The sequence below is a fragment of the Falco cherrug genome, chromosome 4 (genome assembly GCF_023634085.1).
Source record: "Falco cherrug isolate bFalChe1 chromosome 4, bFalChe1.pri, whole genome shotgun sequence".
Taxonomy (NCBI): domain Eukaryota; kingdom Metazoa; phylum Chordata; class Aves; order Falconiformes; family Falconidae; genus Falco; species Falco cherrug.
The window spans coordinates 89,507,203-89,525,895 of NC_073700.1; the positions used below are offsets into that span (position 1 = coordinate 89,507,203).

General features: G+C 37.6%; 1 protein-coding gene across 3 annotated transcripts in view; it reads left to right on the forward strand.

Annotated features, from left to right (window-relative positions):
* The window catches only part of NFX1 (nuclear transcription factor, X-box binding 1), a 75,319-nt gene that overhangs the window by 24,959 nt on the left and 31,667 nt on the right, over positions 1-18,693 (forward strand). For all 3 annotated transcript variants that reach the window (XR_008731826.1, XM_055707886.1, XM_055707887.1), the window contains exons 6-15: positions 4,146-4,217; positions 5,895-6,034; positions 7,109-7,208; positions 7,434-7,651; positions 8,749-8,846; positions 10,291-10,321; positions 11,650-11,732; positions 12,247-12,355; positions 17,780-17,899; positions 18,582-18,661. Coding sequence is in view for 2 of the 3 variants with exons in the window: in XM_055707886.1 (XP_055563861.1) it covers positions 4,146-4,217; positions 5,895-6,034; positions 7,109-7,208; positions 7,434-7,651; positions 8,749-8,846; positions 10,291-10,321; positions 11,650-11,732; positions 12,247-12,355; positions 17,780-17,899; positions 18,582-18,661 (1,051 nt within the window). In the remaining variant the exon portion in view is untranslated. The remainder of the gene's footprint in view (positions 1-4,145; positions 4,218-5,894; positions 6,035-7,108; positions 7,209-7,433; positions 7,652-8,748; positions 8,847-10,290; positions 10,322-11,649; positions 11,733-12,246; positions 12,356-17,779; positions 17,900-18,581; positions 18,662-18,693) is intronic.

Below are 18,693 nucleotides of genomic sequence, written 5' to 3' on the forward strand. Positions count from 1 at the left end.
CCTGAGGGCAAAGTGACTGGTGATGTCATCTTCTGGTGGTGTCAGTTGTGCTGTTCCAAGTGCTGCTTAGGTGGTTATGTTATTCTTAATGTAATATGAATTAGCAAGTTTAAATGGATCAAAGTGGATTAAGATAGCTGAGCATCTGTTTTCCCTTTAAAACTGAGTAAGCATCAGACTTCTGTGGCTGAGGAGAAAGAATTGGATTAAAACTGGGGAAAAGGTTTGGATCTAAAAGTAAAGAGATTAGTTTAAAATTGAAGTGATTAGTTTTATCAAGAAAACATTGAAAATATGGGGATTTTCTCCCCTGCTGTGTTACCTGTGTGGGAAATGAGACCTTCAATTAAATTGGAAGGTGACAAATTCAGAATACATCAAATACATTCTGCCTAGGCAGGGCATCTCCTTGCAAGAAATTGATGCAAATAACTAACAAGATTCAAAAGAGAACAGATCCTGATATGGGTAATAAGAATGTCAAGAGCTGTCAGCATCACATAGATGCTTTTGGAAAGAATATTAAAGCTCATACCCTGGTTAAGAGAGATTAGGATGACAGCCAGGTTCAGGCAAGAAGTGTGTTGTGTGTGTGTGTCTAATTGGTCATGGTTTTCTACTTTGCTGTGGTAGACCATAATTTTTGAGGTATTTGTCTTTAAGCAATATCTAAAATGGTGTAATGAGACCTATGCATCCTATGTATTTTCAGTTTGAATCAGAAATATGTTTTCTTAGATTGTGTGACCTTGGTGGTTATGGCTTTCATATGATTTAGCATCTCTTTTATACTTGTAAGGTATGTCTGAAATTGGTACTCAGATTTTTAAAATGAGCTTACAGAGGTACGGCAATTCTTAAGCTTGTTGCCTGTAACAAGCTTACGCCTGTGTATTGATCCCCTTTATAACACTGGAATGATTTTCTGTTGAAGTGGTACTTTGGTTATTCATTTATGTTTGGGGGGGTTTTACGCGCGCGCACACCCCCCGGCCCCACAGATTTCTTTAATGGTTGGCCAATTCCCAACTGTATTTAACACAATTGCATCTATATTTTTTAAAAAAAGAAAAAAGTCAGATTAATTTCCTTTACATGGTATAGAGTTTGGTTGGATCTTTGTGTGTTGTGTGGCACTAGCTAGCCCATTTTGGTGAAAATGAGTGAGGGTAATTTATCCTGTTTTAATAATAAATCTTTAATATTTGCTCAGATTTAGTGAAATAGGTTTGTAGCCTTTTATATAAACAGCTTTTTTGGCTAAGCTGAGCAACAGGCAAGCCACTATTTGAAAGGGGAATGCTTTGAAAGTCCTTTGCTAGTTTGAGCTGTGGCATTCATAGCACTTGACAAAGTGAATTCTTTTCACGTTATTAGTTTAAATACACTGAAATTCATTTCGCTCTGTTAGCTTCTACATCAAAAAACCCATCTAGCTTAACCTTCAAGAAAATGTTCCTGATAGTAAGCTTCATGACAAACTTAAACTTCTTTTAAGACTCTGAAGTTCTCCCTGCCAGCTGGAACTATGCAAGGCCTTGAGAGCATTTGAAAAAGGTCTTAGAAAGGCAGTAAATTAAATTTTCTCTCTACCTGTTTAAACTAGTGTCTGGTCTTCCTTCATAGCTCTTTGGTGCTGTAATCTTTTCCACAGCAGTTACTGGAAGTCCCTTTGGGCTGTCTTACAGTATCTAGTATTTTCACTGTCGGGGAAATGGTAGATTAATTTTTCCTATGTCTAGATGTATCTGTCATCACAGCTTCTCTTGTATGCCAGTTGTCAGAGCAGCAGCAGTAAATCGTGAAATGTCTGTGCCAATGATAGATAATGGTGCTTCAGTAAAAATAAGACTCCGCATTCACTGAACAGAAGTTAATGCTGAGATCTTCAGCCTGTCCTTTTGAGTTCAGTTTGTTACACTGTTTTTTAACTTAACTTTTTGCTTAGTCCCTTAAAACAGACTAAAACTCTAAGGTACCACCCATCTTTATCATCTAAGGAGAATTTTCTGTGCTTCCTCTGTGTGTCTGTGCTGAAGGAAATTCACATTTCTATCTGAACTGTTGTTGTATTGATCGAGTAAATCCTGGAACTGTAGACATACTGTAGCTTCTGCATAAAGTACCAGACACTTTTGCTAAGTTAGTGGAGTGCAAGTGTGTGTATCTGGAGGGGTGCATACAGAATGCTTATTCTTAAAGTTAGAAGGTTGGTTTCAAAGTGTTAGCTTTTGCATTACTAGAATTTTTCTGTTCATATGAACAAAATGATGCAAGCTTACTTAAAACTGTCTCAGAAACACGTTTGTCAAAACTTGGACATGTCTGGAAATTAATTGCGTTATACTCTTCTAACAGAAGGAATCTTGCTCTAAGGCTGCAGTCTGCTGTTATAGGTGGCTACAACCTAAAAATACTTGTGATCAGTATAAGCTGCTGTTGAGTGGTGTAATGTCATCAGAAAAGTGTGCCAAGACTGGCTCATAGATGCAATGTTAACATTGCTTGAATATGATAATGTTGAGGAAAATAATATACCAGGTAGAAAACTTAGCATGACAGGATATGGGAAGATGATATATCTTCGCCCTTTTCCCAGTTACAACTTAGATCATAGTATTTTGAGTTTATATCTACTTCTAATCTGATTCTTAAGTATATAAGCTGACATCCAGCTTTTAGAATCCTGCATGCGTCAGTGAGAGTTAAAGTCAAGACAGTGAAATAAATAGTGCTGTCCTTTTACAAGACATATTCTGTTGCTGAATGTGCAAGTTAATTCTCATTGTCTGAGGTTCCATAATACAGTTTTAGTTAATTTAATGGGTTCCCCATTTCCCTCTGTATCATTTTCTCTGCTCCATCAGTTTTGCTCTTTTCTCCCTTTCCTCATGCCTGCCCTGGAGCTTATTTTACTCTTATTATGCCATAAGCCCGACCTCTCAAAGAGGGAGGGTTCTGGTTTGTTTGGTGGTTTGTTTTTTGGTTTTGTTTGTGGTGTTTCGCGTTGATTCGGTTTATCATGTCGTGGCTTGGCTTCACTGTTAGAGCTAAGTTGGGTGGTAGGTTAGGCCTTATTGTCAGCTGGGAGGAGTGGTAGAGGAAGAAGGGAGCCAGATGGCTGTTGACAAATTGCTGACATGACTTGGTTATATTGCATTATGACTATAGTGACTGGTTAACTAATTAGTACTTACATAACAACTGTACTTGGGGAATTTAGTAATTGCCATCTAATTGGGTAGTCTGTGTTTATGGGCTTTTTGGTGGTGGTAGGTTTGTTGTTTGTGGCTTTTTTTTTGGTTTGGTTTTTTCTTTCTGTTGGCTAGGACATCCAGGCTGGTCAGTCCTGGCCAATAATAATTGCTCCACAGGGGTGTTGCTATATTTGCAAAAAAAGGGAATGAGGGCTGGCTGAGGAAGAATGCAGGCAAGTTAAGTATAATTTCGAAAACCTGGGCTTGTCTGTGCCCAGTACAGGTCTATATGCAGATAGGGACCACCTAGTGTTTCTTGAAGTAGGTAATGAGCTCTGGTAATCAGGGAAGGACTGGCACTGATGACACTTAAGGGAAATCGCACTTGATAGTAAGAAAGAAAACTGAGGCAGACTTGCTGCATCTCCCATGTGCTACCTTGCAGGAAAAGGAGCAGCAACTCTTACTGGTGGTATGAGAAATGCTGTGTTCAAAAATAAAAGAATCAGCTCCCAAAAGAAGAAATTCATAGAGAAGTTTTTGTCTCTAATCTATACAAGGTCATTGAAGAAAGAAAAGTATTAATGTTTTGGACATGTGATGTTTGTTTTTAGTGTTACCAGTGATGAACATGGTTGAGTTGATGCATTTTTCTGCTGGTGAAATGCAAAATACGAAATTTTATAGCGCTGTTACTGTTGATTTGACAGCAGCAGGAATACGGAAGTTTTCCTTCAACATCTGTGATGTTTGAGACTGATGCAACTATAATACTTAGTATTTTTTACTTGTGTTAATAATGCTTTCATACCCTGCAGGAGTGTAGGTAGCTTCTATAGTCTTCTGATAATGCACTGCACATTGGATCATGGTGATTGTTTCTCTGGGACTGTAGTAAAGCTAAAGTTAATTTTACAATTTTGTTTGCTTTTTTGACTTATTTTTAAGCCTGTGCCATCCAGGACCTTGCCCTTCATGTCCAGCCTTTGTGACAAAAACATGTGAATGTGGACAAACAAGGTGAGAATGCTTCTATTATAGAAACAAAATATATAATAATAGTTTATTAAAAGTTTATATATTAAAATTTTCCTTTCTTAGTTTATCAAATGTTTACAGAACAAAGTTTGTTCTGAGCTGTAACTCTTGTGTGCTAAAATAACTTTGAGAATTTTATATTCAAAAAAATACAATGACAATCTTTTCAGAAAAAAACAAGAATAGAGTTGTCTGTGTGTAAAGTCAATTTATGGTTACATGTAGCTGAATTATTCAGTTTTTGTCTATGAGTTTATTTGATTTTGAAATCCTATTCCAGTATTTATTTTATTTTATTTTGTGGAAGACACAAAGAAAGAAGCAGGAAGAAGGTTCACACCTTTTCAAATTGAATGGAATGCAATATTGAAGTTATTCCATTCCGGAAATTACAATTTCAAAGATAACACGTATATTTCTGGGAAGCTGTACCACTAACAAGAGAGGAGTCTGTAGTATATTCCAGACTGGAAGGCTATTTTTTTCTTGCATGTTTGAGGTATATAGAGTCATTGCCAACAGCAAGACTGTGCTGCCCATACTATCTGTGATCTCTCATATTCAGTTGTTCTGAGTCTTCAGAGTCCCTGTTCTAGCTACCTAGAACTGATAATAAAATGCTTGACCTGTGCTCGTTTCCAGAACTAAAACAAATAAAAACCTAATTCAGTTTAGCATTTAGCTAAACTAGCATTAGAGCATTAGCATTTTTGCTCTAGAAAAAAAAAAAATCTTTTCAGAGTCTTACACTTATTTCTGAAAGTTTGAATGTACTGTTAAGTGATCTTAATTTTTCAGAAGGTGGTATGGGTATTTCTCTGGCTGTATTTGTAGTTGAAAGCACTTTGTCTTCAGTAGAAAAACGTTGTAGATTACTGAATTTTATTTTATGTGGTAACATCACCACTTTTTTTTTATTCTAGCTATTCCTTGCATTTAAAAGTTTAATAGATGCAACCAACTTTAGTTTATTATTTTTTTCCCAGGTGCCAGCTCCTTTCACCATGTTACTGATTGTTGTAATTTAATAATGTAATACTGCATTTAATACTTGCTTCTAAATAGCATTTTTTTAATATGCGCTGTATTAGTATCCAAGTTGTATGATATGGCACCTATGAGTTTAAGACTTTTCGAAGTTACTGTTCCAAACATACACTTTACAGCTGTTGTGTGAGGCCAGCCAGAATGGAAAAATAGGAGAACTTATTGTTTTGTCCCATTTTTTCAACAATTAATTAAAAAACCTGAACTCTTAATGTAGACTGACTCACTCTTAAACCCACATCCCTATCTTCATTGTGCTCAGTGGACTTAGCCATCTTTCCAAAGACTTAAATGATCCTATAATAGTAATCCCTGTGCTTCTGGCAAAATGCATAACCATACATTAGGTTCAAGTTGGTGTCACTCTTTCCTTTCCATTTTGTTGAAATAAAGTTCTGTAGACTCATTGCAGTGATACATGTCCTACTTCTTGAGGGGTGGGAGAGGGTAAGCAGGGAGGAAAAATTAGGGGGTTATTTCGTAAAAACTATTTCATTAAGTTCTGCTGCCTTTCAAAGGCTTTGGCATTTTACTGAAAAAGTATTTTCCTTTTTAATAAATGCTCTATAGATACTAAGGTACCTGACAGACTATGGTGTCATTTCTCTACAGTCATTCCGTTCGTTGTGGCCAATCAACAAAAATCCATTGTTCTAATGTATGTGGAAATACTTTAAACTGTGGTAAGCACAGCTGTACTCAAGTGTGCCATGGAGGAAAATGTTCACCTTGCCAATTAACAGTACAGCAAGGTAAGTACTGGCATGCCTTGTGTATATCCTCTCTATGCTATGAAAACAAAGGGTGAAAAAACCAGTACCAAGAGGCAAGTGCTTTATTTTTATTTAACAAAACCAAAATCTATTGCTAGAATATTAAAAAAATGGAAAATGTGTCAGCATCACTGTACATTTAAATAGGAATGTAAACATGAATAGAAAGAATCCTGCCAGGATGATTAGGCTGTTGGTGCATGTGCTCTGTTAGGACAGGCTGGTGGTACTGGGCTCCGTTAGCTTGGGAAAGCTGAGTAGTGGCCTTTGAGTAGCTGATTGGAGGTACTCGAAAGGCTGCAGACGGGCAGTGCATGTGGTGAGGATGAGAGAGAATGAGCCCAAGTTAAAACGCTGTAACTAGCTATAAGGAAAAACTCTTTCCTTGGAAACATGCAGGTTTTCAAGACCCAGCTGAATAAAAACCATTGAGTATCATGGCCTGATCTGATTGCCGACTCTGCTTTAAGTAAGGGCGTTGGCTAGCCTGTCTCCTGAGGTCCCTTCTGACCTGAACTGTCTTATGATCCCACTTAATCTTTTACTATAATTCTGAGACTTGATTAAACAGTGTGTGGAAGAAGAATAGAAAGAGGTATAGGAAAGCACATTTCAACAAGCTACTCGTGGTTTCTGTTAAAATTTTCTAAACTTGGTCTTGAATGTAAATTAATTTGTCCAAGTATGTGTACCAGTATACAAATAAATTTTAGTTGAACAGTTTATATAGGAAGTTGTGAGTTAATTTTCTCAACTTTTAAGGTAATAATTAACTCATGTGTACTGCTTTAATAAGTAAGCTTTTTGTGCAGATAGTACTTCCCCTTTAGTTTTATCTTATTATCAAAACAAATAGAAAAGGAATTCAAACTTCTGTAGGACTGAGAAACCTCTATTGCTGAAATAAATCTGAAGAAGAGCAACTTCATTATCCTTCTAAAAAACGACTGTAATAAATTTTCATATTTTACCTTTTTATATTTGCCGTACTGCTGGAGGTGTTTTGTCACTGACGTTCTCTTGTGTTTTCTATGGAATATGGCTTTCTTTCAGTGTGTTACTGTGGAAGCACTTTTAAAGAAGTATTGTGTGGGACAAAGGAAGAATTCTCAGATGGATTTGGGAATTTCTCATGTCAGAACATATGTGGCAAGTAAGGTCACTATAATTTAGTGACTTAGAAATATTTATATTTCTAAATATATATATTTAGAAATAATTTAGAAATAATATATAGAAATTATAAATATATATGCTTATAAATAATTCTTAAAAGGTCATTTTATTCACACTCTGTGATCGTGATTCTCTTAAATAATTCTCCTTTGTTTGTTTGGTTTTTTTTGGTTTTTGTTTCTTTGGTTTTGTGTTTTTCCAGAAAATTAAATTGTGGGAGGCACAACTGTACGCAAGTATGCCACCCTCAGCCTTGCCAGCTCTGTCCACGACTTCCACAAGTAGTGTATCGCTGTCCCTGTGGTCAGACTCCTCTCAGCAAGTTACTGGAATTAGGATGTGTTGAACGTAAAGTATGCACAGACCCTATCCCGTCCTGTGGAAAAACATGTGGCAAACCTCTTTCTTGTGGTAGCTATGGTAATTAGAACTTTATTGAATCAGAATATTCAAATTATCTCATTGTTTAGAAAAAAAAAAAGTGGTCCTTAACTGTTTCATTTCAAGAAGTAATTATTTGGTTTTAACTGAAGTGAGTGTAAAAGCCCCTGCAGAGCCTGCTGTCTGGCTGTTTGTTCATAATACCTTAAAATGAGAAAATCATTTTTTCTAGGAAGCACTAACACTAGCTAGCCTTTTAAATTTTGTTTACATGCACCTTTGCTATATTGGTAGAGGAACAGACCTGTAGGAATTTCCAGAGAGCAGCATGCACTGATGTCTTTTAAAAGCCCACCTAGATCTTTGACTCTCATGTGGAGGATGGTAGACAAATTACTTTGTTCAGATGCCTGCAGTAAACGCTCATTTCCTGCTGCTGTGTGTCACAAAGTAAGTAGTGTTGAAAAGTTGGAGGAAGTTATGTGCAGACACAACTTGACGCTTGAATGAGTGCATTAGATAATTCAAATGTATTTAACGGTGAGATTGTACGAAGCTCCAGTTTTACAGGCTACATATTTAGTTGTGATTTTTTAGACTTTAGAGAGGAGAGAGACCAATGATGTCAAGACCACAGCTTCTTATTGACTGATCTGTTCTGTCAGTCCAAGTGCAACAAGTAGAAAGGGAATGAGTGATTTAGCTTTTAGTTCCATTTCAGTTAACCTAGTAAGTGAAATATGAAGGTATGCATAGTAAGTGATTCTTTTGGGTGGAAAAGAAAGAAAAAACTTATCTGAAAATTCCTGGAACTTAGGTAAGATAATATCACGCAAAATCTTTTTTGTTTTGGTTTGGTTTTTTCTATATATGTAATATAAAAAATACTTAAAATGTATGCATTTTCAATGTTCATTGTAAACCTGAAAGTCAGTCTGTTGATTCATGATTAAAATGCTGAAAATAATGACAAAATGTTATGCACATTTAACTCAAAATAGTGAACTTGTTTGGAAACCCAGCTGCACGTAAGCTTAGTGTCTTTGACCAGTGATGCTCCTAATAAATATGGAGTACCAGGTCATGGATTTAAATTTTTTTATTAATTATTGATCTTTGTATTTTCATTTTGCTAGAGTTCGTTCATACATGTGAAAGCCTTTGCCATGAAGGAGACTGTAGACAGTGTTCTCACACATCAAATATTTATTGTAGGTGTGGCTTCAAAAAAAAGGTGAGTGCATAAAACTTCCTTACTTGGCAACTGGTAATCTTTGTTGATTCTTTTAAAGCTGTGGGGGAAAAAAAAGGAGCTGAAGTTGTCAAGGAAAACAAAGCTAGAAAGTCTAAGGAACCATGCTTCTTAGTTGCAAAAACCTTCGTTGTATACTGATAGATGCTAGCTAGATTATACTGTGAAGTGCTAACATAAATTTCTTACTGTGAAGGCAATTCTTGAAGTGTTTTTGCAGCATTTACTCAGAATCATGTTTAAGCTGGCTGCGAAGTCCTATATTATTATCCTGCAGTATTTATATAGCACAAAGAATTGTAGTTTTACCAAGAGTAATGTAAACTGTGGGAAGAAAGGTAGCCCAACATAAAAAGTTAAATAAAACTTTATATTAATAGCTTGTAGACTTGTAGAATTTTTTAGAAAGAAGATGAAGTTTTTACTGGTCCCCATTCTTTGCACATTTATATAGTGACCTAGCAGATTCTCAGCAGTTGTTATAAGTAGTATATTTTTAAACTATGCTACTTTCTGTCATAATAGCTTTGAAATCTTTGGTTACTATCACAGGAGCCTTGATGACTTTTTGACTTATGTCATTTGTAAGTAGGGATGGCTTCTGAATATATAAGTTTATAAGTACATAAGAATGAGGCTTGCTTGAGTTTGGAAGAGTTTTCTCCTACCAGTGTGCTGAAGGTAGTTATGGGGTAGAAGGCTTCAGATTATTGTTCATTTTGAGGCCTGAAACTAAGTAGTGAAGTTTGGGTTTTAGTTTGTGTAGCTTCTCAGACACCAGAAAGCTGCTACTTGAAAAATTATGATCAACAGTGATAATTTAAATGTCATTAAAAAAATGTGGTGCTCAGAAATGACAACTTAGAATGTAAAGTTGTGATGACTGAAGGTTCAAATGTAGTTGATCATGTATGTTCTTTTCATCCATTGCCTTTCGTTTTCATGTTGAGGGTCTTTAATCTAGGTAAAATTTTGATCATGAGATTTGACTTAACTCTCTCCCCTCCCCCCATATCAAGTCAGACTTGCATTTTTGGAACAGCTGATTAAAGCATGTATTTGTGTCCTGTCAGTATTCTCTGGGAGAGCTGTTTTGGTTGTTTTGTATTCCTCCATGCAAGTTTCTATTTTCTTAGGACAAACCTGTTTCTGTCACTTCACAGCGTTATCTGCTGAAATGAGTGGGAATACAAAACTAGAATTTTATTTTCATTAGTATTGGATCTCTAAGGGAGAAGTACCATGTTAAAAAGATCTTTCTTAAAAGGGTTCTTTCCTAGCTTTTCTTTAACTTTTGTGTATGGAAGTGTTATACACGTAAAAACTGAGTTGATCTTTCTGTACCATGTGACTCGGTATTTTCTAGATAAGTAAGTTTCAGCTGTTTCATCTGTTTTAACCTAATGGCTCCTTCTTTGTTTCCTAGGAAGTCCCATGTGCTCTTCTCAGAAATAAAGGTACAATATTATGTTGAATAAATACTGTGAGAGCGGCGAGGCACTGGCACAGGCTGCCCAGAGCAGCTGTGGGTGCCCCATCCCTGGCAGTGCCCAAGGCCAGGCTGGACGGGGCTGGGAGCAACGTGGTGTAGTGGAAGGTGTCCCTGCCCAGGGCAGGGGGCTTGGACTTATATATCTTTAAGGACCCTTCCAACCCAAACCATTCTATGATATAATGTGAAATTGTTTTAAAAACAATACACATTTCATATTAATTTGGGGTTTGATTGATGGAGTTGGCAAACATCTGATCAGTATTGCTTTTTTAATCAGTATTTCCATGTGGAACTTGTCACCTTTTGAGATGCTACTACTTTCGGGAAGAGGTTTGAGATAAATCTCTTTCATTTCTCTACATCTTTTGCATAAGGAAAGACTTCTTCAGCATTTGATCTCAAAGATTCCAGACAAGCTGTCTGTGCCAATTTGAACAGTTTCTTCCGCCACCTGCCATATTCAGTAGGTTGCCCCCTACCATCCTGCATGTCTTTGGGTCAACTTGCACAGCTCAGATGCAAAATAATGCTTTTGCTCTGCTCTTGTCCAACTTCCTGGGGAAATACAAGCTTTAGTTCTACTTCACAGTTTTATGCTGCTGGTCTTTGCATCTGAGCTTGGTAGAGAGTTCCCATTTGACACTTCTTGGTATTCTGGATGTCACATCTCAAAATTCACCTCAGTGAAATGTTTATTTGATGGGCCCCTGTCATACTGAGGTACTTATTTACAAGATACTGAAGTAATATGCATATTCCCTAATTTGAGCTTTTGTTTATGAAGACTATGTTTTTCAGAATCCAGAAGTGATTGCTTTTGTCACTTGTGGATAGTGATACGGATGTTCTTTGTCAGCACTGGTTTCCTTAACATATCAGCAGTAGTTGTATTTAGCTGACTTTTACTGTCTTACCAATTTGAGCAGTCTTAAATTGGATGTTTGCGGTACTCCAGTGTATCAGGTTATCCTGTTTGCTGTGTTCTATTTTGCAGAGTTTATGGTGTAAAGAGTAATGTGAAATAAACTGGTTTCATGTATTCTGCTGTCCAAAATGCTTTTGAACATGGTTTTGTTTAAAGGAAGTCAAATGTTCACATGGGGGGTTAATGTGGGAGAGCAAATACTTTAAAAGTTTGCTTGCTGACTTACTCTGTATTGGTCTCTTCTAGACCATGCTCTGCTGCGATAGCCTTAGCATAATAATGTGATTGCAGCTTTTGTTCTTAGCATAAGCAAAGACAGAAGTTATGACCGTTTCTTGGTTTGTTTTTCTTGTTTGTTTTCATAGCTGCTATCACATTCATGTGTGACAAGCGATGCAACAAGAAAAGATCATGTGGACGACACAAGTGTAATGAAGTTTGCTGTGTGGTAAGTTTATGTGTGGTTTTATGAAATTGTTCGTTGTAATGTGTGTTAAAAGACATTTTTGCTTTTGTATCTTTCCATTTTTGTGCATCTTCAGCCTCTATTTGCAGTATTGGTTGTGCTCGGAAAGTTTGTGTGCATGTACATTTATTTTGCAGCGTTTCTTTTATGGTTATCACAATTGTAAAACTACGTTCCAGCCTAAATGCAATTAAATGAGTGTAAAGGTACTTTTTGTCAATGCAGTGATTCCAGGGAGAACAGGGAGGGGAAGGATATTACTTAATACAAGAAGCATAAGCTGTCATGTAGCTATATCTGCAACAGAGGTCTTAACAGAATCCGCTTTAAAAATTGTGTATCCATACAGTGATGGAAAAACTGTATAGATCAAGCCTAAGGTATTTGTTGCACCGTACAGTTTTGTCAATTGGTAGATTATGACCTCACAGAAAAAAACCCAATCCTAATAGGATTTATATTTTAATTCTACTTTTTCTTTCTTGCCTTCCCTTAGGACACAGAACATAAGTGTTCTTTGGTTTGTGGTCGTAAACTCAACTGTGGGCTTCACAGATGTGAAGAACCTTGTCATCGGGGTAGTTGTCAAACGTGCTGGCAAACAAGTGAGTTATCTGCAGGAGTATGTTATTTCTTATAACTTATAGAAATTTGTTCACTTAAATGGTCAGAGTTGGACACAGAATGTGATCAAAATTGACCAGAACCTGAAGAATATGCAGTTGATTTTGATTCTGTTTTTTCATAAGAGAAGGTTATTTCATTGCAGATGAGATTACTAAGCGTTGGATTTTAATAGTTAACTATTTAAAAGTGAATTATAGTGAAATATATTTAGTTATGTATCTTGATCCAGTAATCACTTAAAATATTTGAGGAATCATGCAAGGAAAACAAAAGCAGTTTAGAAAGGTAATTTCTAAGTTAAGGGTGCTCTTGTTTAACAATGTAATAACTGCTAAAGTATGTAGCAGAATTTTATTTGCTTAGAATTCAGACTTTCCTAATGGTACAGTAGCAATTCTTTTCTCTGGACAGGACCATCTGAAGAAATAAGAGATATCAGTCGTGTGTGTCTTAGACTTTCTGGTCACGTTCTGGATGGTGGAAATTAGTACTGAATTAATAGAAATAGATTGACAGCCAGCAGGTATTGATTTTCTTAGGACTGTTGAACTGTTTTAAGGATTTAAGCTAGTGCAGTAGCTTTAGACAAGTGTTAAAAGGTGTGCCAGTTAATACACTAGTTTTTTACAACTACATTTTATCACTCGATGTAGGGGACCATATGTTGATTATTTTGCACCACTGTAATAGGTAGATAATAATACATTTTCTGATTTTTGGCCTGAAGCAGACAGAAGAATGCTTCTGTATTTCCTTCTGCTAGCAGAACCTTTAGTTGATCTGGAATTTCTTCATGTGTGATGGCAGTTTTAATTTTTTTTTTTTCCGTTTCATATTCTAATACAGGTTTCCCTTTTCTTAGGTAGATATAGCTTATCACAGAAATCATAAGCTGCTTATTAAATGCAATTTTTTAAATTTGGGCAGAAGCAGCCCTAAATGGATTCTTCAGCTTGTATCCATCCTTCCACTTAGTGTTTGCTTAAGTAGTTTGAAAATTTTCTTTAAATCCATTGCCATTAGGTCTTACAGCTGTGAATTCTAGGTGTGTTTTTGCATCTGCTGTAACCTACAATAAAACTGTGAGTGGAATGTTTCTGGAATGGAATATAAAAACTCACCTGTAGTTCCCCTTTGGCTTTCATCAAATACTGTCTTTTCTCTAGTACTTCTGCAGTCACTGGTGGAGAAAAATGAGTCTCCTCTCTCAGAAACTGGGTGCAGCTTTGGAACTGCTCACTGGGATGTGGGAAAGAGGACAGTGAGATGCTGAAAGTGCAAACCAGACCTCATGATGTTTGTGTAAAGGAGAGGGACAAGTATGTTTACAGCTGGAAGGGTCTTAGCTGCAGTAGTACATGTCTATCCTGTTTCAGATGAACATGGGCATAGTCAAAGCACTCCATTTTTATGGAGGTCATGTTTTCTTGGAAACATGCTGGAAAAGAGAAGGCAGTAGGGCCTCTAAAGGTCACTGGTTGAAGTAACGTTGTAGTTTCTCTTACTAGCCTATGAATATGACAGGCATGCTGACTGCACCCCTCTAAAAACCCCTCAAACTAACGCAAAAAGATTCTGTGTCCAAACATTTCTCTTCACAAAGCAAAATAGGAATCAGAACGTCTCAGAGGTCCTGTTAGTAACTGCTGCTATAGTTCAGTCAGATTGCATAGATTTTTTCTAAAGGTGGGGTTTTTTTTTTCCTTCACTGGGTTTTATGGGTATGATCTTCAACTTCATTAAACTTCTCTGCGTTGCTGCAATATTTTTGAGGTTTGTATTTCACTGTCAGGACTAAGATTCAGATGCCTGTCTTAGCCTGGGGAGATCTAAGGATTGCCTACCCTGTAAATTTTTCCACTGTTGTATGTGGTGCAATTGAGAGGTCAAAGCTTCACTGCTGAAATTCTGCAGTGAGGCCCTTTTCTGAGCACAGGAAAAGCAGCTCACTACTCAAGGAGCCAGATACTTATGATCATTTGGCTTAAACCTTTGTGTCCCTGAAACCTACCGTTCTGAATCTGTCCAGAGGTAAATCAGCTAAGCAGTATCTTCAAAGATTTGTTACCTGCTTTCCCTGGATGCTGCTAGTTGAGATTTCAGAGGCATACATGATTCTGACTCTGTAGCTGATGGGGAGTGCTTCCCAGCACTAAGAAGTCCATCCTTGACTCTGATCCACCTGTCTAGCCATCACTTTTCAGTTGGGTGTATCAGCCGTGTTATCATTTGCCATGGCATAGTCAGCTGCAAGCCACTTACCATTCAGATTGGAGTTCTTGCCCTGCCTCCATCTCCACTCCTGGTTTTACTGGGAATGGTAATGCACATCAAGGTGCAGTGCTAGGTTGCATCTACACCTCTGTGGTTCTGTGTGCTTCCCAGGTACTTTACCTTTCAAGTGCCATTGCCTCAGTGCTGGGAGGTGAGGTCCCATTCTATGCCATGGTGTCTATACACACCCAGTCTACTTCCAAACAGCAGTACATCTCTTGGGGAAAATAAATGATGTCAGCATTAGTCAGGGTTGGTGTTTTGTTTTGTAGGTTTTTTGGGGGGGCGGGGGTGTTTGGTTTTTTTTAATTTGTCAGTTGTTGTATTTCTACTGTGGATCATACCTCTCTGCACTCACCATTATCCCAATCAGTGCTACTTAAGGAACCTTCATTATAATTAAGATTCTTCACTTACTGGTTCTCATCAATAGCAAGCAGCCAGTGTAGCTGTCTAACACTCAGGTCTTCCAGGGACCTTGGTCTCTGACCTTTCATCATCCTGGACTAAGGAGGATCTGTGGCTTTGAAGCCCGGAGGGTTATAGGTTGTTTCAAGACCTGCAGTGAGGGACAGAAAAAGACCTGCTCTTTCTATGCTTGCTTTTCACAGAAAGTCCATGGATGTTCTGAAAGTTCTGCGCTTTTCCTATTACTTTCCAGCTCTTCCTTCTAACCGTTAACATTTTGTTCTCCCTAGCACTCTTATTTGCTGGAGTTTATTGTAATTGAGTCTCATTAGACAAAAATTATCATCCTTTGTAGTAACTTTTGCACTCTAAGATACATGGGTAAATGACTAGGACCTGGCCTGAGATTTAGCTGGCTGAACGGACCATAAAAAAAACAACTGGATGGGAGAAATTTCTGAACACAACAAAAAACACAGCAAAAAGCTGACAGAAGTTTCACTACCATGAGGAATGGATGGATTTCACAGATGTTAAGGGCAAGCGATGACTGAGCTTCACAGGTGATTGGAGAAGGGAGGTACTGGGAACCTTTTTGGGAGTGGACTGTTGCAAGGCCAACAGAATTAAGTAGTTGTGCAATGCTGGGATGACCTAGCAAATGATACTAGTAGTAGCAGATTTGGGTACAGATGTAGCCAAACTGGGACCAATGGGGAAAAATTTACTTTGGTAGATTATTTGGGAGGAATCAAGGTGGATGCGTGGAAAATGGAGAGAATGGGCGATAAAAGGTGCCATTTGCACAAATGAAACTGCTGGTTCAGTGCACATCTCTGACAGCCCTGGGCACCTGGTGACAACTGTCTGTTGTGTCCTGGTTAAGAATAAGATTTAGTATCTTTCAGTGTAATCTCATTTGCTATTCTGAAGTCTAAATGCCAGCAACTTGGCTGCAGATCATGGGAGCACATAGTCTAGGCTAGCAACTGGGGAGATCGGACATACAGTATGCCAGCAGCTGGAGAGTGGGATCACAAGTTATAGGGGCCCCTTGGTTGGGGTGCTAGCACCTGGAGAGACCGGGGCTGTGTGCAGTTCCCTTGTTAATTTGATTAATTTGTTAATTCCTGTGTATGCCTGGGTAACTTCCTAGTGAACTTGCTTCAAGGCTAGACTGACTGGCTAGTAGGAGATCTGACTCTGGAAATACCCGAGGTTTCAGCCAATACTAGGTAAGGGTTCTGTTCTGGTGTGGATGTTAGACAGAGCCTATGCTTGTGTTTGAGATCCATGAATGTGGTGTGCATGTGCATCTAGAGGGTGTGTGTGTGTGTGTCCTCACTAGTGAACCTCAATCCTTATAAGCTGGAGGGGAGGAAGAGGGCTTGACTATTTGTATTCCTGTTCACGTGACTCTTGTTCAGTTGGCTCCGTGTTAGTCAGTGCATCTGGTCATGCTATTGTCACATATGGATTGTGTGTCTTGTCTCTCTGGAAGATGTGTTCAGTCTTGCTGCTGGCTGGACTTGAATATTGACCCAGCAGCCATCATATCCATGGAAGTGGACAGTAGGAATCTCTGGGGTTTTGGTGTTACCAGATTTTGCTTTGGTAGACTAGGAAGTAGGAATCTTGTGATTCCCAGAGTCAGAGAACTTACTGAATTCAGCAGCTCCCTTAACACACTAGTCTTGTCTTCAGGTTGGAGTTGTTTTGTTTTTATTGCCCCATTATTTTCTTATCTTCTCCATCGTTCTGTCTTGTTCTTCCTGATCCACTATCTCTGTTTGTTTACAGACCAAACATACTCTCTTTTTGTTCTCACACTTTCTTCTATATGACTTCTGATAGTATTTTTGTACTGTTCTGTTTTTCTAAGGATTTATGCTTGAACTGTAGTTTGCTTTCCAATCAGTCTCCCTCCCAGTTTCTTTATAGTCTGAAAACCAGCAGTGAACTGTATTAATTTCTGTGCAGTGTTAAATTTTAGTTGGGATGGTATATGTAAGTATTTCTATTCTGTTGTTTATTTTATCACTGAGATTTGGAATCTTGTGATGACTTTAAAATTTCCTAGATGTGGAAGGTGGGCGGGGGGGGGGGGGAAGGTATACTGTTTGAGACAGAACTTCCAAAACATATAAAATAAAGTTGGTTTTTAAGTATTTGGACAAATTATGAGGATCCATGTAATACCAAATGACATAAGTATACAGAAGAAATCATGGAAGAAGTCCACAACTGGCTGCCTTTTGGTAATTTTCTCTGGAATCTTCCTGGTACCATGTGCAGGGCTTGGCAAAAAAAAAAAAAAAAGTCTAACCACTGGTCTGGAAAAATGATGGCAGGGAGAAATTTGGAGCACAAGATTTGGATGATGTGCTTTCTGAAAGGGAATTCAAGAGGTACCTCCCCATTTTTAAGTCAAGGATAGAACAGCAACAGGTTTCAACTTGACATGAACATCTCTCTTGCTCAAGTTTAAAACGGTGCTGTCAAAGAACTGCTCTCTAAAAGGAAGCACAATTCCTAATGAAGTGATCACAGTCCAGTTTTCTTACAGGAGCCACAAAAGTTAATAAATTCACTTTATATCAAAGTGCTAAATATCAAAAACCAAAGCTGGAGTAAAATATTTGCGTGTTATTTGAAGATTTCTCATAGAGGACGAGTGCAAATACATGTAACCATGCTGATATATTTGACTTGGTTTTCAGGTTTTGACGAGTTAACTTGTTATTGTGGTGAATCTGTGATTTACCCCCCTGTCCCCTGTGGCACTCAGCCACCAGAGTGTAAAAAAACGTGCACCAGGCCACATGACTGTGATCATCCAGGTAAGTCAGGCCATTCAGTTTTGTTTGCGTTTTTTATTTTCTTTTGTTTGTTTTTTTTTAATCAAAATGTAGAAAAGCGTACATAGGTCCATTTGAGAATATATTTGCTTTTTCATTAGGTGCTTTTTCAGTAGTTGTAAATATTTCCAAAAGTCTCCGCTTAAAAACCGACCGACTAAAAACTTGCTGTGAATACTAGTAGTGATACTTCTGACTGGTGAAACATTGGATTTTGTTCCTATCATTATTAATAGTCACAACACATTACATGCTATATTCCAAAGATTAATTTGCTCTCTTGAAACAGTAGGATAGTCTAGTGAACAGTTAGTTTCTACATTTCTTGGAATTATATTGGCTGATCACCAAAAATATAGCACAGGTCAAATAGATACACTTTCTGACAAATTCTGTCTGATAGCACAACTCTGCTTAAAGTCACAAAATTCTCTGCTATTTAATTTAAAAAATATGGAATAATATTCACGTGAAAACTGCAATCATAATTTCTAAAGAGTATTTTAAAGAACAGATTATCCTTGCATAAAGCGTCATACTTCCCATAAATTGTGTAGTTCTGAAATGCAAACTCATGTTTAATGGACATCACTGTCTCCTTTAATGCATTTGACTGAAGTATGCTGATAAAACTGTGCTGGCTTTTATATTTCTGTGGCTGCAGTGTACCATTCATGTCATAGCGAGGAGAAATGTCCACCCTGTACCTATCTCACTCAGAAATGGTGTATGGGCAAGCATGAAGTAAGTCTGGACACTTAATGTTTTTGAATACT